The sequence below is a fragment of the Paramormyrops kingsleyae genome, chromosome 3, assembly GCF_048594095.1.
Source record: "Paramormyrops kingsleyae isolate MSU_618 chromosome 3, PKINGS_0.4, whole genome shotgun sequence".
NCBI classification, from domain to species: domain Eukaryota; kingdom Metazoa; phylum Chordata; class Actinopteri; order Osteoglossiformes; family Mormyridae; genus Paramormyrops; species Paramormyrops kingsleyae.
In genome coordinates, this window is record NC_132799.1 from 36826716 (window position 1) to 36844677 (window position 17962).

At 48.1% G+C, this 17962-nt stretch overlaps 1 protein-coding gene and 1 long non-coding RNA gene across 3 annotated transcripts in view; both read right to left on the reverse strand.

The window, feature by feature from the left end:
• Positions 1-4915, reverse strand: part of celf2 (cugbp, Elav-like family member 2) — a 110043-nt gene extending 105128 nt beyond the window's left edge. Inside the window, exon 1 of the mRNA XM_023802015.2 lies at positions 4458-4915. Coding sequence (XP_023657783.1) covers positions 4458-4510 — 53 coding nt within the window. The 5' untranslated portion in view covers positions 4511-4915. The remainder of the gene's footprint in view (positions 1-4457) is intronic.
• Positions 4916-7311: 2396 nt separating this feature from the next.
• On the reverse strand, positions 7312-14885 carry LOC111838704 (uncharacterized). 2 transcript variants are annotated; one of them, XR_002836942.2, is made up of 2 exons: positions 8838-14885; positions 7312-8691 (listed from the first exon to the last, which is right to left on the reverse strand). It is a non-coding gene; the product is annotated as an uncharacterized lncRNA (long non-coding RNA). The 2 variants fall into 2 exon arrangements; XR_002836941.2 differs by having other exon boundaries at positions 7312-8694.
• Between the last annotated feature and the right edge of the window lie 3077 nt (positions 14886-17962).

A 17962-nucleotide genomic window follows, 5' to 3' on the forward strand; every position in this document is an offset into this window, starting at 1 on the left:
CGAGGGACAATCGAGTCCATGGCTCCTGGTTCTCCTCGCAGCATCTCTCTCTTTCTCCACCTCCATCCCTCTCTACTTTTGTGCCCTGTGTCTCCTCTCTCCTTTCACGGTCTCCCTCTGTCGTCTGCCACCCGATTTCACCCCGGAAGATTATCATTCCGCCTGGGGAGGAGGGGGGGTCCTGAAGAGTCAAGGGCTGTTAGAGTGCGGCATGGGGGGGGGGTAAAGGAATTCAAGAGTAAGAGGCTTTGGTTCCGCCGACAGACACTAATTGGGGATTGGCCAAATCGCACGCTCGTCACCGTGCTTCTGGGCACAATGCGCAGCGATTGGTCCCAGGCCGATCCGTCCCACCAAGGCGGCGAGGGTAAACCGGGCAAATTCTTCTAGCCTTTCATCTCCACCTCTCCTCTTCAGGATCCACCTCTGTCTCAAAATCGATCTCCCCACTGTCGCTCGATGCGGGTCGCAGTCAAAACAGCACCGGCGGACCTGTCACACGCCTCGTCACCCTCCGACAGAAAGCAAGTTCTCGCTTTCCCTCCTCCCTCTCCTGGCTGGGACTCATCGGCAGCTCTGACACACTTAAATAGGTGTTAATTGTCTCCTCCCTCCCAGTAGCATCCCTCACTCCTTCCTTTCAAGTTGAAAAATCCAAAAAAAAAAACGAAGCTGAAAGTAACACACTTTCACGTCCCTTACTGCCACGTGCTGTCAACCATTACGGCTGCCCTCCGGATTCCGGCCCCCGGCCCCCCTCTCAGTCCTGGCATGCAAAGACCTGCAAAAACACTCCGTTTAAACTTTAAACTTCAGAAATTCTGTACGTGTAGGTGCAGGTTCAGGCTCAACTTTAATGCCAAACTGCATCCAGGTTTAGAAAGATTCACTCCAAAGGTCAGGAGGCCACAAGGAATTCTTTTTTAAAAAAAGGAATGAACTGAATTTCTAAATATAAATAAAAGCCCTTTCAGGGCCGAGTGACAGATGCATCTGTTGACAAACGCCGTTTTTAGCAGGGCAGCTGGAGGAGCGTGCCGGCAGATTAGAGTGCGTGTAATCCCACGGAACCGCAGCGCGTAGACGGACGCTTATCATCTCATCCCGACAATTAGGGAGATCAGAGGGGCCCACCTCCACCTCGCCCGCACACCTGCAGTCCCACGCTGGTGGCGGCAGCGAGCACGTCCATTAGCGGGGTTAATTAAACGGGATTAATTAGCTTCTGGGTCCAAGGCTCTGCTGGATTCAGTGTTTTAACCTCTCATTCCTGTGCCCGCAACTGCCGATGCTGTTACACAGTAGGGGGCGCCATTCCGGCGAACGCCGCTTCGGAGGCGTCGCTGTGATTCTGCGACACACTCCGGCCCCCAATTTGCCGCCTAATTATCCCCGAAGGGGCTCATGGTGGATTCTCCATTCTGTCCCGATCGTTCCAGGAGATAAAAGACAGCCTCCCGTTTACGACAAACGGACGGTTCAAAAGTGCGTTATTGCAATGCGTTGTACAGCTCCACGCCGATCCTGCCGTAATTAATTAATGAGCCATTCTGCCTTAGCGGCAGGCTCGAGGTTCAGTTAGCTGCCGTGTGGACGACGCAGGTCTTCGGGGGGTGTTACTGAGCAGATTTTCTATTTCTGGGTCTCGCTTGCCTCCCTGGTCCAGCATCCCCGTTTTGCCTGCCTGCGACGGCACCAGCCCGGCAAGACCGCAGGCTCCGAACCTCCCAACGTGAACGGCCCGGCCCCGGGTGCAAGACAGGCTTCAAAGCGACACGACAAAACGCATCCTGTCCCAGCCGATTCTGTCCAGAAAAAAAAAAAGGGTACAGGATCCCAGTGACAAAGAAAACGGCAGATAAACAAGTGACAGGTTTGGGATAAAAGGGAAGATCACGACTTAACATGCAAGCGCCCAGAGCAAAATTCTCATGGCTAACAGGATCACCCTCGGACAACAGGAGGATGAGGATGGTAACGTCAGTAGCAGTGAATCCATCATTCTGAGGAGAGGCACAATGGTGATAAATCTGATTATTACAGACGGCGGACTGATTAGTCCGACAGACATGCAGTATGGTGTGCGGTTGTCAACTGCCTTAAATGACATCAAATCTAGTGAAGCATTTTAGAAAAAAAAAAAGTGACAGAATGCCTTGACGTCTCATCCGATAGGAACCACAGGGGATGTGAAGGAATTTCAATGCAGTAACGACATTTAACTGCTGAATAATTAACTGCCACACAAGCCGTTACTCATAACAACGGCACTAATAAAACCCCGAGATCCTGTCTTTCAGTTCATAGAGGAAATTATACACAGAAGCAGAAGTCCTCTGAAGTGAGATTAACAAAAATCGCGAATGGATCTGGGTTAATTCTGCTTGATTTCACAGCTATTGAAATGAAATAAGAGTCACCCAAAAGGCTTTTCTTAAAAAGAACAGTAATGTACTATCTGCCTGGCTGGTACGGCACTTCGGACAAAAGCATCCACTAAATAAATAAATGTAATATAATTAACACACACCCAGAAACAGTATGGAGGGGCTCCGATTCTGCTGTGGGGGGGTGGTTCTCGGTGTCGCTGGTCGGGGTTGAGGGAGCGGGAAAGTGGAGCGGGGAGATCGAGGGGCATGGAGTCGTCTCATAGGTGTGCGGATTAATTTCTTATTAAGGACGGAGTCGCGTGGTACGTCGGGGAGAAACTGCAGCTCAAAATCGGGGCAAGACGACGATCTGGAAAGTACTAGGGGCTCGGAGAGTCTGGGACCATCGGGGAACGGGCAAAGCTGCTCCTTCATTACCATCCCCCTGTCCCCCCCACCCCCCACTAATCCCTGTTTTCAGAGGTTTAATAAAAGAAAGTGAGCCACCCCCCTCAACCACCCTCACCACCCACAACCTCCTTCCCCCAACTTCCAATATCCTTTTCTATTAATGCCCCCCAACAGCAGATTACAGCGCACAGACTCGAATGGGCTGTCAGACAGCGGCCCCCCTAATGAACCTTATAGTGATACGATGTGACACATCACAGGGGACAGGTGCGTAGAAGCCAAATTACACAACCGCTCGTCTGGAAATGAATCTGGGGGTGCCGTCCGGGGGCTTACACGCTGCTCCCACCGGCGTGTTCAATCCGGCGGACACTTTCACACGGAAATGACCAAACTCCGAGGAACCTCTGAGGAGGAGAAGCTGTAATTACGGCGGATCTATGACTCCGTATCATCTTCCCAAATGGATCTCTGGTGATTTCTTGCCGGGGACGATTCGATGGGATTGCAGGGTCAGAAAATGCCCCAGAATCATCCCCGGTTGTCATAATGTGGTGCCGTATCTGAAATGTACCAACAGGCTTAAAGTAAGGAGAAAGCAACTAATCTTTAACACCTACTCCCCACACCCAATCTGTTTCTTTACCTATGATAGCCATCTCCATAAAACTGGATTATCGGAGCTTTCCAAAAAGAAAAAGGAAAAGAAATCACCTAGATGCCAAGTCTGGGTGCGTAGAAAGATATAAAAAGTCAGTCTATTCTACTCATCCCACTAAAGTTGATTAGCATTCCGGTTTAAATCAATCTAAAGCGCTCAGCTGATTTTAGAGAAGACCAGCTGTCAGCGTCCACGAAGAGATAACGGGAAGTTGAATCATGCGCCGCCGAAACTCTACTTCCTCGTGCAGTTAAAAAGGGACTCAGCTTTTTGTGCAACACAGCAAGACAACTAAATGCAGAAGTTCAAGTCCTGCACCCTTCCACAGGCAGGATATTTAAAGAGGCAAGTCATTTCCGGATGATCAAAAATTACATATTCATTTTACCATATGCAAACGAGCGTTTCTGCATATATCCACTGGAGCGCCACGCCTAATAAAAGCCTTAAAATCTAATATTAAAAATAATACGTGGTATAACCGATCACTTCCTTAATATAGCGAGAACGGTGCATGGCGCTCCGCTTTGAAAGCCCTGCGCAGATCCCGACTGGTAGGTTCGCGTAATAGTTGCGGAAGTTATTTCTCATCGGCCACCCGAAACCCATCCAGAACGAGCACCGACGGACCGGGCAAAAAAGGTTCAGGGGAGGATGGTGTTAATCAGATCGCCGAGCCTGCATGTCGGGCACGGGGAAGTGAGGCATGCTGTTTCCATCAGGGTCAACCAAAGCCCGATCCGACATAATTATACCCCTAAAATATTATCATTAAGTTACCACCGCACACACGTCCCCGAACCACCACCACCCGATTAACTAGGGGCGCAGAAATACGATCAACCCGCAAGAAAACCTCCCTTCATCGCGCCGCCTTTCTCGCACAACTTCCACTATCACCCTTCCGCCTGCAATGCAGCCCGCATCGAGATCAAAACAACAATAAAATGCAATAAAAAAAAAAAAAATCAAAAAATAAAAAAGATGCATGTCGACGTTGGGGGTAGCCCCCCTACCTTAAAACGTTCCAGCTTTTCAGGGGATCCAGATCTGAAATTATAGATACCATTGTGAGCCGGTGCTAGGGCTGCGACAGCGTCTTCCAAAGCGTCTGCAGATGACAGTGGCGCTCCGATGCGAGTCGTCCTACTTCTCCGGCTGATAAGCGCTTGTCACAGCCTTCCCTCCGCCTCCCCCCTCCCCCAGAATAAACCTTGCGCTATACTGCTCCCTAACCGCACCTATATATTATACGTTGTCCACCATGCTTTTAAAGCGCCGTTCAGTCCCCTAACCTGACACACTGCATTACAATTACAACTGAAACATATATATTTTTTCTATATCTTTTATCCGGAGCGTCGTCATTAAGCTCAGCTATTAACAACGGCGCCTCCTTATCCGTTTTTTAAGAAACATACGCAACCCTTCGTACACAGTCTCCCCTCCCCGAATGAAGCGACAACGCCAGTTTTTAGCATCCGCCGACTGACATGTATTAATGCTAATTGCGTAGCCTTTAGCCCCCTCCCCCACCCTAAATTTCCTTATTTTCTTGCTGCTTGTCCCCTTTTATAATCATTATTAATCGCCCCAAGTCAGTTTTTTCTTAGATATCAAAGCAAAGTTGTGTACTTATTTCTTTTATTTATTTTATATTTCTCTATTTATGTACTATATATCTTCATTTGGCTGTTTGTGTCCTTTGGTTAATAACACGGCATTCCTGCTTATCGGGCGAAAGCATTCAGATAATAGCTTCTCAGATCTTAAAGTGTGTGTGTGTGTGTGTGTGTGTGTGTGTGGTTGGGTTAGAAATCAGTTTAATATCAATATTAATGTTCACTTGGTTAACACAGTAATTTCAGAATCACAAAGTGATTCTAAAGTCCATAACTCCCCTTTAATCACTCACAATTTTCATTTGTCCATGGGTATTTTATAAAGTGATTATTTAATTATCCTTGAAGGGATTAAATAATGTAACAAACAAAGTCAGTGGCTATGAACTGTCTTCAGACATTTTAACACAGTTCCCATTGGGTCTCTTCACTGTCAGCTTAAACTTCCTGTTAGTGACAGTGACCACATCCTGTTGACAGTTTTTCTCACTCACCTGCTCTTTTCTTGGCCACGCATTTGCCGTAGATGACTTTCGCTTCGGCGCTTGGTCACTCCCCCCCCCATGCCCATTCACGTGACATTAACACAGAGGGCTCCACCGAACAGACTTCACACCAATGCAGTGCGTATATGCTAATAGCCACACAAATCTGAAAAGGACCTCGATCTCAGGAAAACAATAACTAATTTATGACAATGTCCAGGGCTGGATTTAGAGGGGTGTGATTTTAGTCATGGTTGGGGCCCTAGCTGCAGCATAAAATGCCACAGTAACAACTAGAAAACAAATTCCCAGGGCTCAACTCCCATGCATAAATCTGGCCTTGACTGTGCGTGTCACGTGTCCTAAAAACACAGGACAGTAACGCCTGAGGACAACTGCAGCACTCAAGTCTCCTTCCATCATTTATATAATCCAGCTGTGTCCCACGCAGAATAATACACTAACTGGCACATGTGATACAAAAGCACATGTGTAACACGCATGCAGATATAGGTAACATCCCTTCTGCTCTGACATAATAGCTGGAGATGTCAGGCATTGCATTTACTGCGTGATCATCCACAAACCAGCCTAAAAGCGATATCATATGCATGTCGGCTTCGTTTGTGTTTCAGGAGTGCGGCGATGGGAGGTTGTTGCTTTTACTGTGTGTCCTGTACATTCATTTCCCATTGTATCCATTCTCCATAACTGTTTATTTAGTGCAGGGTCACGGTGATCCAGGAGCCCGAAGCCCATCCAGGCGGCACAGGGGACCAAAGCAGAGGACACCCTGGATGGGATGCCAGTCCACCTTGTGACACCCACCTACACACAGCCCCACATTAAGGTTAAGTCTAAGACACAGATTCAGCTAAAAGGCATGTTTTTGACCCGCAGGAGTAAACCAGAACTCCTGGAGGAAGTCTACGTGTGCATGGTGGAGCTCCAGGTTCCAAGCTCCACACACAGAGTGGGGGGGGCGTTGTTCTATACAGATCGTGGGATGGGCTCCCAGTCTGTCGGAAGGGCATACACACCACAGGCAACGATGTGGGAGGGAAGCAGGACACAGAGGAGCGTGTGCAAACTGCACACAGGGCTGGAATGGAACCTACAACCTGGAGGTGTGAGGCTACAGCACAACCTCCACAAACATCGATGTCATCTGGAACAATGCTTGGTTTGCATAAGTGCAGGTACCCTGGAATGCTCCTTTTCACATATTCCCGTCTTACTCTCCTTTAACACACACACACACACACAGTTGAAAGTGCAGCACTTCTGGAGCATTTTGGGGGTTGTTAAGGGCCAGAGATGGAATTCAAACCAACAACCTTCTGATCACACACACAGGCTTAATCTGCTGAGCCTCACACACTCACCCAATTTGTTTTATGTGAAATGGTGTGCAAACCATCCCTGTTTTCAATGTCATTATGTGCAAGCCAGGAATGTTACATATGTAAATATATATAGCCTATTACCGATTCATTCATTATCATAAATTTGTTCATTACAGGGAGTATCATTTGATGCACATGCATTTATATACTGACCTGACCTTTTGTATAAATATTCATTATACTTAACTCAATACCCCAACATAACTCATCCATGTTGCCCTTGCGTCGACACACAAACCGATATGGGCGGTTACATACCTCTACACAATCTACCCACACACCGGGCAGGTTTAAACACACCAGCACCCTCACACATATAAATAACTCAACCCAGTTGCACAAACTATCAAAAATAAATCAGTGCTGGTTACATTTAATGTGAACCAATTGACCCATTTCAAAAACAGTCATAAATAAACACGGCTACCAATAAATATTTAAATGAATCATCCCAGTTACATACATACCCATAATTCAGTCTGTCCTGTTCCGCCTATAATGGATGCAAAATGTTACACATAAATGTATAAACAAACCAGCCCCGTTACATACAATATTTTTTAATTACTATAGCTATAACTGCATATATTAGCTCCATTTTTAATTAATCAGCCCAGTTACACTTATGATCATAAATAAATGAGCCAGGTTTCATGCGAATCAGCCTAGTTACACATGTAATTGTACATAAATGAGACCAATTTTAAACTAATCAGCCTGTTACACATGAAATTGTACATTAATTATCCCTGTTACACATATAGTCGGCCCATTTTCACTGATAATCATACACTAACCTTATCATGCTACGCACATAGTGAAACACAGATCTATGAGGTTGTATTTGTTGATGTGTCTTCTGTTCCTAGGAAATTTGAAATTAAAGTTCCAAGGGATTCAAGCCGTTATATCCTTAAGAAATGGCAGGAATGATCCAACGGTATGTAGGAATAAAATTGTTTCAGTTTAAAAAAAGAACAAGACATTCTGGCAGAATCAGGCTTTTTTTCAGAACAGACAATGCATTCTGCTCAGCTGTGCTAGGTTTGGTCCTTTTGGGTATCTGTGACATGCTCATACGTGATCATATTAGCAAGCTATTCTACCCCTTGGAAGCTCAGGAGATGTTCTTAATGAACCAATATACTAGATGAAAAGATGGCCACTTGCACATCACTGGCTCCTGGACAATCTAGTTTCCCTTTTTCCCCAAACTAGATCTGATGAGAGATGTGACAGACTGTGCCTACAGTATAAATATAGAGCTAGCTTCTGTCATGACAAACCTCCCTGTCTTCATTATCCCTGCGAAGTTTGATTCCTTGAATGTAGCCTAGATCTTCACACCTGCATGTAAGACCATATAAGACCAATGAGATGTTTTTTTGAATTTCATCTGACAACCAACCAAAGGTGGCCCTGTCAAGAAGGCCGCTAACATCACAATATGTTAGGCTGGTTTACGTTAAGACCTGACATTAGTCGGGTTTATGGCAAAAATGCCAAAACAGAAACTGAATTTATACTTTAAAAGCACATTGAATGTGAAGGTCTAACCACTGTCAGTAACATAAGTCAGTATCTTGAAGACAATGTAAGCAGTGTTCACGGCTGGAGTGAGTCTGGCTTGAATGTGTTGGGAGAATGTTCCAGATTACTTTGTGTTACATGAAGAAAAATCAGGACCTGGATTCCATCGTGGGGGCTGAGCTGGTGGAATAAATCTGACTGTCAGGTCTTCTTTTGTGGGGGGGGGGGCGGGACAAGGGAAGGAAGATAAAACATGGTCAGTATGGGGCATTCATGCATGGTCAGAACCCAGAAACAGAGAAATATTATTGGCATGTCTTGTAGGGTTACTGGCTTGCTTAGGGATTGATAACCTGCTTGTCATCACGGATGTGCTGCCCATGGACCCAAAGCTGTCCACGATTGGTCAAGCATTGAGAGTCACATGGGCCTGTCCTCCTCTTGTTGTCGGCCATGGTTGGTCTGCACTGCTGTGACGGACAGTCTCCCTGTGGGAATATCAGTGCGGCAAATTGAGCCCTCTGTCTGGCCAACTTGAGGTGGTGGGGGGGGTTAGGACTGCTGTACTATACATCTGTGACTCACACACATTACCCGGGGGGGAGGTGGGGGTGCAGAATCACTGGTGATCACAAACAGGTTGGTAGCTATATGTGTGTGTGTGTGTGTGTGTGTGTGTTTATCGGTACTAAATACTATGAAATACATTACAATAGGCATCTGTTCAGCCACAATTCCTGACAGGGTCACAGGAAACCTACAGCCAATCGGAGGCAGCCCTGGGCTGAAAGCTGGGGTAAACCATGGATGCAATGCCTGTCCATCACAGCACACACACACAGCAGCCCTTTAGACACAGCACTCACTCAGCCCAACTGCAGGGTCTGCAGGAGGAAATCCATATAAGACAAATCTACAAGGATGCACACAGAAACACACATACACACATTTGTATGCAAATCTTTCTGGGTACCATCCATTCATTTCTATGAGAAAAAACCTAATTCTAACAATGATAGCCTTAACTCCTACCCAGCCCTAACCTTAACCATAAATAACAAAACAAAACACAAGAATTTTGGCATTTTGAGTTTTTTGATTGCAGTCACAGATTTTTATAAAATTGAGTTTCCCCTTGTGGGGACTGAAAAGGTGGTCCCCCCAACATCACAACATCAAAATAGCATGTTTCTATCACATTGTGGGGACATTTGGTCCCCACAGGGTAATATGTGCATGACGCATAGACACACACCCCAAAACACATAGAATGCATGCAGAGAGAATAAGTAGACAGGCCCACATACACATCAGAGGTGGGATTCAAACCCATAACCATGAACGGGAGAGGTTACTGCAGTATCCACGGAACTAACAACAACACATTAGTTTCATTTGATTTTATACTCTATCCATAAGCAACCTTTAGGGATTATGTGTGTTATTTACTTTGCATGTGTAGAAATTTATAATGTGCTGTGTGTGTATGTGTGTGTGTGTGTGTGTTTCCTCCTGTCATTAGATGGACCGCAGAGGTGGAAAGTTCAGGTTCAGAAAGTAAATAATCCAGACCAAGATTTTGCATCTACCAACCAGTTGAGTATTCTGTGAATGTGACTCTTTATACTCAACTGATTGGTTGAAACAAAACTGGATTTGGACTTTCTGGACCTCAACATTCCACCTCTGATGGACCGGTATTCCTTCCATGGTGTCCACTGTCTGGTGCCCTGTGACTTTAGGTACCGGCTCGAGGCTCATGGTGACCATGACACTGATGCACGGGGTTTAATGACACACAAAGGTGGTACTAATGTAGAATTAGTGAGCCATTGTGACAGAACCCTTCCCTGTGACTCGCTGCTCCGGCTTGTCCGATGGGCATATTCTGTTTTTTTCAGAATTTAAATTGGAAAGAGAGGTGGCCGGAGAGATGAGTGTGTGGCTGATCAGGAGGTGTGGCCTTCCGAGGGATGGGGGGGCTGGGCAGGGGAGTCAAGTACCAGAGACAGTACGGGAAGAGTGAAAGGGTGAGGGGGCGGGGCTACTAGGGAAGGGCTGTTCAGGAAGAGAAACAGAAGCTGCACCCGCAGCCAGCGAGGGGCTATCGCCTGCTATCAGGGGTAACAGGGCAGCTAGCGGGCGCCTCGCCAGTCTGTCCACGTGCAACACGTTCCGGGTAGGAGCATCAGTGGGGGGAAGTGATGCAGCGGGCTGTGTCTGGTGAAAACGTGTGGGCTGTAGAGACTCGTGTGATCAAGTGCGAGAAATCGCTCTGCTCGGCTCACTTTTTCTCGCTCTCCTCTTCCCTCTCTCGCCTTCCTCTTTCTTTCCTTCCTTGTTCTCACCATCCCTCACTCTCTTCCCTCTCCCTGTCTCTCTCTCACTTTCTCACTTCCCTCTCCTGTTCTCCTTCTCTCTGCCTTGCTCCCTCTCTCTCCTCCTCTCTCTCTCACCTTCTCTCTCCCCTTCTTTCTCTCCCTCTCTCGCACTCTCTTTCGCTGTTGCCTCCTGGCAGTTCCGCAGAGAACACCCAGCGTGTGTCTGCAGCCACGCGGCTGTTGGGGAGGGTGCGGGCGGTGGGTATCGCTCGCCCTCACTTCCTGCCATCGCGTCCCAGCCGCCCTGCTCGTCCCACAGCCTGCCGCATGCATGCAGCCCCTCCGCGTTGCCCTCTTGTCTCTCTTCCCTGACTTCCCCACTCTCTGCTGCCCTCTCTGCACTCTCTCTTCTCTCTCTCTCTTTCCCTCTCTCTCTGTCGTGGGGCATCGGTCAGTCACCCTCCTCAGAGCGTTAGCTTGGCAGCACTAAAGCCCCCACCCCACACCCCTTCACTTCCCAGCCAGCTCTTATGTTATTAACGTTTTGTAAGTGGTTTTCACGTGTGGCCATTAAAAATGGCTGGTAGCAAATCAAAGCAGGTTGTCCGGCGATGCCTGGGGTCCGTGTTTCTCCATGACCCGCTGTAGCCTCCTTATTTTGGTTGTTGAAGCTGAATAGTCACTGACAGGTGAAGAACGACGGCAGCTTCACTCTTACCTCCTAGCGTTACTTCATCTTAGGTTACTCAGGCCTTTAGCTGACCAGCTTATCCATCGTGAGGCAGCCAGATCCACTGAGTACCAGCTTGTGACCAAAGCAGTGGTGTGGGCTTCGGGTGGGATTAGTGGGCTTGGTTTCCACTAGAGAGTCTGCTTCTCTCACCTGGCAGATGGGAGCCGCCCATCCCTAGCCAATCAAGTTGCGGGGGGAGGGATCAGCATGGCATAGCTCCGCCCACGTGTGTTTTTGAGTCGCGCTCACAGTCAGCAGGGGTCCTCAGGCTGCAGGATTTGCATGTAAGCACTTTGGAATACACACACACATATGTACGTGTATGTTCATACGTTCATATTTAAGCACACATTTGCACGTACATTGTATTATGCATAACCCACTATTACTGTTGGGACTCTCCATTCATTATTATAAATGTCCCCACAAGGTAAAAAGTAACAGGTTTTACCACATTTTGGGGGCATTTGCTAAAAACAAACCCACACAAACTCTACACCCCAAAACGAGAGTTGGAATACATAAGAAGGAGAACAAGCTCACTCTAAATTAGTGATTTTACTTTTTTTTTTCTATTTTTGCCTTTTCTATAATTTACCTTTTCTTACACAGTAGCTGGGTCTCTGTAAACCTTCCCTTTTTATTTAAATGAGCAGCTGAATGTGCTTTTAAGGTCCCCGGTGCAGCAGAGCTGCAAAGGCGTTTTGGCAACGACAGCAAATGGCAGGTTTGTATTACTATATTGTATTCGGCTGCCTGCGTTCCTGTGAAGAGGCAAACGGGCATTAATAATGGAGGGCAGCGCAGCGACCGCCTCAAACATTTACACTGTGTCGGTATCACAGCTACTTTTGTCCGAAGTGCTGGCAACAAGTGAGGGAAGCTGAGGGTCAGAGAGCAGGATCAGCCAGGGACCCTGCAGCTGTTGGGGTTACTCCTGCAACTGTGGGATTCAAACCCACAACTATCTGGACATATAATGCTTTTCCACTTCCACCAAATATCAATCCATTCCCAAGCCAAACCACGAAGAGGATTTCCATCATAAATTAAGCCAGCTGTACCCGAGCTGTACCCACTGTGACATGAATGCATGACCAAACCAAGCTGGCTGCGTCGCCAGCATCTGATTGGTCGAAATACATGGAGATAAGAAAGAACTGGCGATCTGCATCAATATGCATGAATTAGTAGTATCGCACATTGTGATGTATTGATCCATGCCCAGTAACTCGGAACTTGAACATTTCCAACCTCCTACTCCTAGTCCTAGAGAATGGCTGAACAGAATGAATTCGTAATGCAAATTTACGCAAGTTAATGCTAATTCCACTAGTGTTTGATGATAACATAAGACAGAGATTCTCACAGATGTGCTAGCGGAAATGAGCACACAGTAAATCATGATGTACACCGTGTGAACATTAAATAAGCATCTCTTCGGCAGTGAGTGAAATACCTGTCAGTATTCGGGGGGGGGGGGGGTCCCAATCTCCCTATTGTTATGCAATACTGATCTTGAGGCCCCCTTAAAATTTTGTTTTGAGGCGTTCAGGGGGTCTCATGGGTTATTCGGGGATGTCGGACCCCCCTGGATTTCGCACACTGCTATTCGTCACTGTCGCTTTCCAAGCCCGGCATTGCCTTTACTGAGCCGACGTGTTTGCAGTGGAAAACCGAAGTGAGCTGAAACCGTGCTGTAACTGGTCTCTTCGGCGTACAGCTTAGGTGCAGCTCGCTTCCTGTATCCCAGTGGAAAAGCACCAATAGTCCCAGACCCCCCACCTGCTGAGCTACAGACCACCAAATGCCTCCCATGTTGGGGGCTGGATCCCAGGCTCTGTGTGGCGTGGCTCTGCACGTTTGGGTGCGTAGGGCTCGTCTTGGCATCCTATTACCCCCCGCAGCCCAAACACACATGGCCAGGTATAATGGGTTCTCTAAATCTCCCAGACTGCGCCATTGTGTGTGAGAATGTACCTCATGATGGACTGGCACCCTCTTCATGGTCCTCTTCCTGTGCCTTGTGCTTCCTGGGACGGGCTCCAAGATCACCACGAGCCAGGACTTGAGAAGCAGTTACGGAAGATGGATGAACAATTAGACAATTAGTACAATGTTGGATAATTGGGGAACCTTGGGTTACTGAATGGGTATTTGGCTCACACCCTTTCTGGTAGAGTTGGGGGGCTTTTAAGATCCACAGTACATCATGAACCTAAGTTAGTGTCTCATTTGGGGGGCAGCCTTGGTGACACCAGTAGGTAACAAAAAATGGTGCAGAGGAACTGCAAGCAGGGTGACTCGGATGAAAGGTGATTCGGGGTGTGTGGCAGAGTTTGACCCCACAAAGGTCCAGATTTCCACCAATATTTAACTGGAGACCGTTACAGCCTGTGATCAATGAGCAGCCAATTAAGTAGATGATACACTGATCACTAACCTAAAATACAAAGATGTCTTGCTGTTGTAGCAAATGAGAAAATGAATTAGAGTGTTTTCCCCCAGCAAATCGCACACATATGACACTGCTGCACACACCGGTTATGTTAATAGACGTTTTTTTTCCTCATAACTGAGAGGGGTAGGCTGTGAGCCACAGAGGGGGGGTGGGGGGCTATAAATAACCCATAGGAGACTTGCCGCCGTGCCCCTTGTTTTCCCGCTTCGTGAAGACGCGCTCATTAAACGTCTGCTGCTGAGGCCTCATTCCCTGGTGGGGGGATCAAAACAAATCAAGTAAACTGGGTTCTCTTCTATTGCCCTTTGGGGGGGCGCTACAGCCAGAGGTCAGCCTAGGGGTCTCTCAGATACCTCGCCTTGCAATCTCAGTGAAACCCCCCGGGAGGGAGACCCGCATACGCCTGTAGCTCACCACTGGGATTGATGGGAAATTAGGCATAACCCATGCAGGGGGGTGGGCCACGGCCCCCCAGGCTCCTTCAGCGCTCCTCTCGCATACAAATGGCCTGGGTTGATTTCTGCCTGGCCCTGATGGACAGAACGTTCCGGGGCCCCGTTTGTCGCTCCCAGGGGCTCTCAGGGAAACAGCACGTCGTGAGCAGGAGCAGCGTGTTCCCGCTGCGTGCCGCTCGACAGGCCGTCTGACAGGCTGCACTGTGACTCAGGGCTCGGTCACGCTCGTCACACCGAGGGGCCGCCCGGCTTCGGGATGGTGACCGCCTGCCCCCGCCATTGTGTACGCCACCCCGTCACGTGACTCGTAAGCCCCTCGGGAATGGACAGTTCTCTCAACAAAACAAGGACAAATTAATGTGCATATGTAAAGCAGGGTTCAAACTCATTGACTACCGGACTATGTACCTGATTGGAAATGAAAAATCTGGGGGGGGGGGGGTTGGGGTTCAAACCCACTATTTCACTATGTGAACAGTCTGAACTATATTTACATGACAATTTCCTCATCTAGGATCCTAGATATTTATATTACGTGACACAGTTTCTGTGTCCTTCTGGAGGGCTTCACTGGAGCCCCCCCGTAAAAAGCAGGCTACCCACAGCAGCATCGCCCACAGTTTGACCCTGTCTCTACACACGCAGAAGAGAGGAATTGGTGCGGAGATACAGGGTGTGGAGTCCACTATGTCACCGTCCTCTTGAGGCCTCTTCCGACCCCCCCAGCCCAAGGCGCTGGCCCTCTCCTCCCTCCCCCACACAGAGGGAGGGAGGAGGGAATTTGATGGGCCCAGCTGAGGCATCCCATGACCCTTGCGGCTTCTCACTGGCAGCCAGATATTTTATTGGGAGCAGATTTGCTGGCAATGTGGCCAGCGGGAACATGACCCCCCCCCCCCTCCCAATTCCCACTGATCCTCAGCATTGTGGAAAATAAAGGAACAAATTAGTCAGGGTGGGTGTAAATGGGGGGCATGGTAACATGGAGTAGAAACAGAAACTCACATACCTCCGTGCTAGCAACATGCAAAACGAGAGATAACCGGCATCTGTTTTGCATTTCTTAGGAATATGCTCTCTCTTCCTGTATTCCACCCCCCACCCCCACCCCCACTGCCTTGGAGGATGGCAAGGGGTGTCCATACAGGTGGCTCCTTACTGAACTTGGCCATCTCTGTCATACAACAACAGAGGACCACTTCATCCGTGTCCGTTCAGATAAATGGAAACCACCCCCCCCCCCCCCCACTCCAGGTCCCTGTCAGCCACACGGGAAATTAAATGGCATCACAGGAAGAATGGCATTCCAAGCGTGGCCAGCAGAACCCCGCGACACCCGGATCACGGCCATGAAATCCGTCAGTTTTTCCGAGGGCTCTTGCTTTATTTTATCAGTGTGTTTTGAACGCGTCTGGGAAAGAATCCGCCGTGCCATAAAAAAACGTGGTGAGACCCTTAGAGGACGATCCTGAAGGTGTCCAGCGATTTTTGGGAAACTCTCAGACGTGCGCGGTGGGAGTCTTGTGCCTTGCAGGTCGGCGGGCGGCCACGTCGTAAATTTAAATTTGCGAGATAAGACCCGGGGCCAAGCAACTTCCGCAGATCAGTCACGCACATGCAACCGCTCACATGTTCGTAACATCTGTCCTCTGCAGCTCTTATCCGAAACAGTGTCACGGGGAGCGTTGAGCCAAGGGCACAGGACTCAGGGTACGAGGCAGGGAGCCAGTGGACAGGGGTTCCAGTCCAATGCATGGCCTACAGTCACACCACAAAAGCAAATTAGAGATATGAATATCCTACCGGTGTAGCTTTGGACTCTCGCACAAAACAGCAACACCTTCAGGAACCCCGAGCAAGTACAAGGAGGGAGTGGAGCCCACACACACATTAATCTGGGGTGGGATATGACCCCAACTCTGGAGTGAGGCCACAGTGCCGCCCATCCTGCTGCCTGCCTATTACACACAAAAGAGCAATCAAGTGACAGGTATTTAAATGCTGATATAGTAATGGGGTTTTTTTTTGGATCAAACGAAATTTTACCTATAATTCTGGAATATATATTCAGGAACCATACTGCCCTATGAAGGCAGAACACAGTAACTGCATGTATTACCAAAATTGAGTAATGATCAAAATCGGGTCTCTTAAGCTCTGTTTTAGCTCATGACAAAAAAATCTTATTTCTGCTATGCTCAGTTTTGAAAAAAAATGTGAAAGTTACAGTAACTACAAAATCCGCACTAAAACCGAAGCAAAATATCCTTTTCCTCAATTTCAGTGTTGGCGTAGTTACTGTGTTTTGCCTTTGAGGGGCAGTATGGAGTCCATGGGAAAGGTCTCATGACTGAAAGTGTCCGTTCCCTGAGCTGGCCGCCTGTAACGCGTCCGCTTCAGGTCGTTGTTCTTCCCCTTTAAACATGCACATCCTCCACCTTGGGCAGATATCCCAGAAAACACTGGGGTTACCATGGAGCCAAGGAGCAGATGAGAGCAAAAAGGGCCTAACGTAATTCCGCTGGAGCGAAGAGCAGCACGATGACTTCACCGAGTAATGGGACTTAATCCTTTGAAGTTTCCAAGAGCAGAAAGGAAACTTGGGGCTTTACAGGAGTTACATAACTTTTAAAAGGCTTTCAGTTACGATCTTTGTCAGGTTAGGGATGCTGGGTGTCCAGATGGTTATGGGTTCTCATCTTGGTGTCTTGTAGGGTAATCCTACCGCCATTGGGATCTTGAGCAATGCCCCTAACCCCAACTGCTCTGGGGGCTCTACACGATGACTGGCCCTCTGCTCTGGCCCCCAAACCATGAACAATACATATGAAAACCAATGGATTCCACTGCACCTCGTACAAATAAATAAAGCATCTCCTCTTGTATGAATGAGTGCCTGCGGATAATAATGCACACTTTGTGACAGCTGGTTTGCACTCCCATCTCAGCACAGCAGAATAGGGTACCCTTATCCAGAATTTTCAGTGTCTGGGGTGCCATCTTCTGCGAGAGAGGGGGGGACCCAGCAAGCTTATTTCACTTTATCTCAAAAGGGGGGGGGCACTGGCGGTGAAGCTTGCCTAAGGTGCCCGTAGCCTTGTAGCGGTCCTGCTGACCGCTGTTGAGTCCACGGAAGAGGAGCGTTTCGATTGGCTGGCACTGGCTGATTGCTGAAGCTGCTTAGCTTGAGCTATGGGTCTTCTGGAGCCTGCAAGGCCCTATGGGCCCCAGCACCGTCCCCTGGTCATACAAACAGCACTTTATCACACTCTGTCGGTCCCCGTTTCAGCACTGGCTGGTTAAGGCCTTCATCAGCTATAACAGTCCAACCTGCCATGAATCCCTCTCTGTCAGCCCTGTATCAATGCAGGCAGTCTACAGAGGCTATTAATGTAGCCACTTAAGATGCCGATTCAGAAATGATTCACCCTCAAAACAAAGAGTTTCCTTGTGTTCCCTTTTTCTCCCTCAAAGACATGTTTAAGTTTTTGCGATAATCCGTCCATCT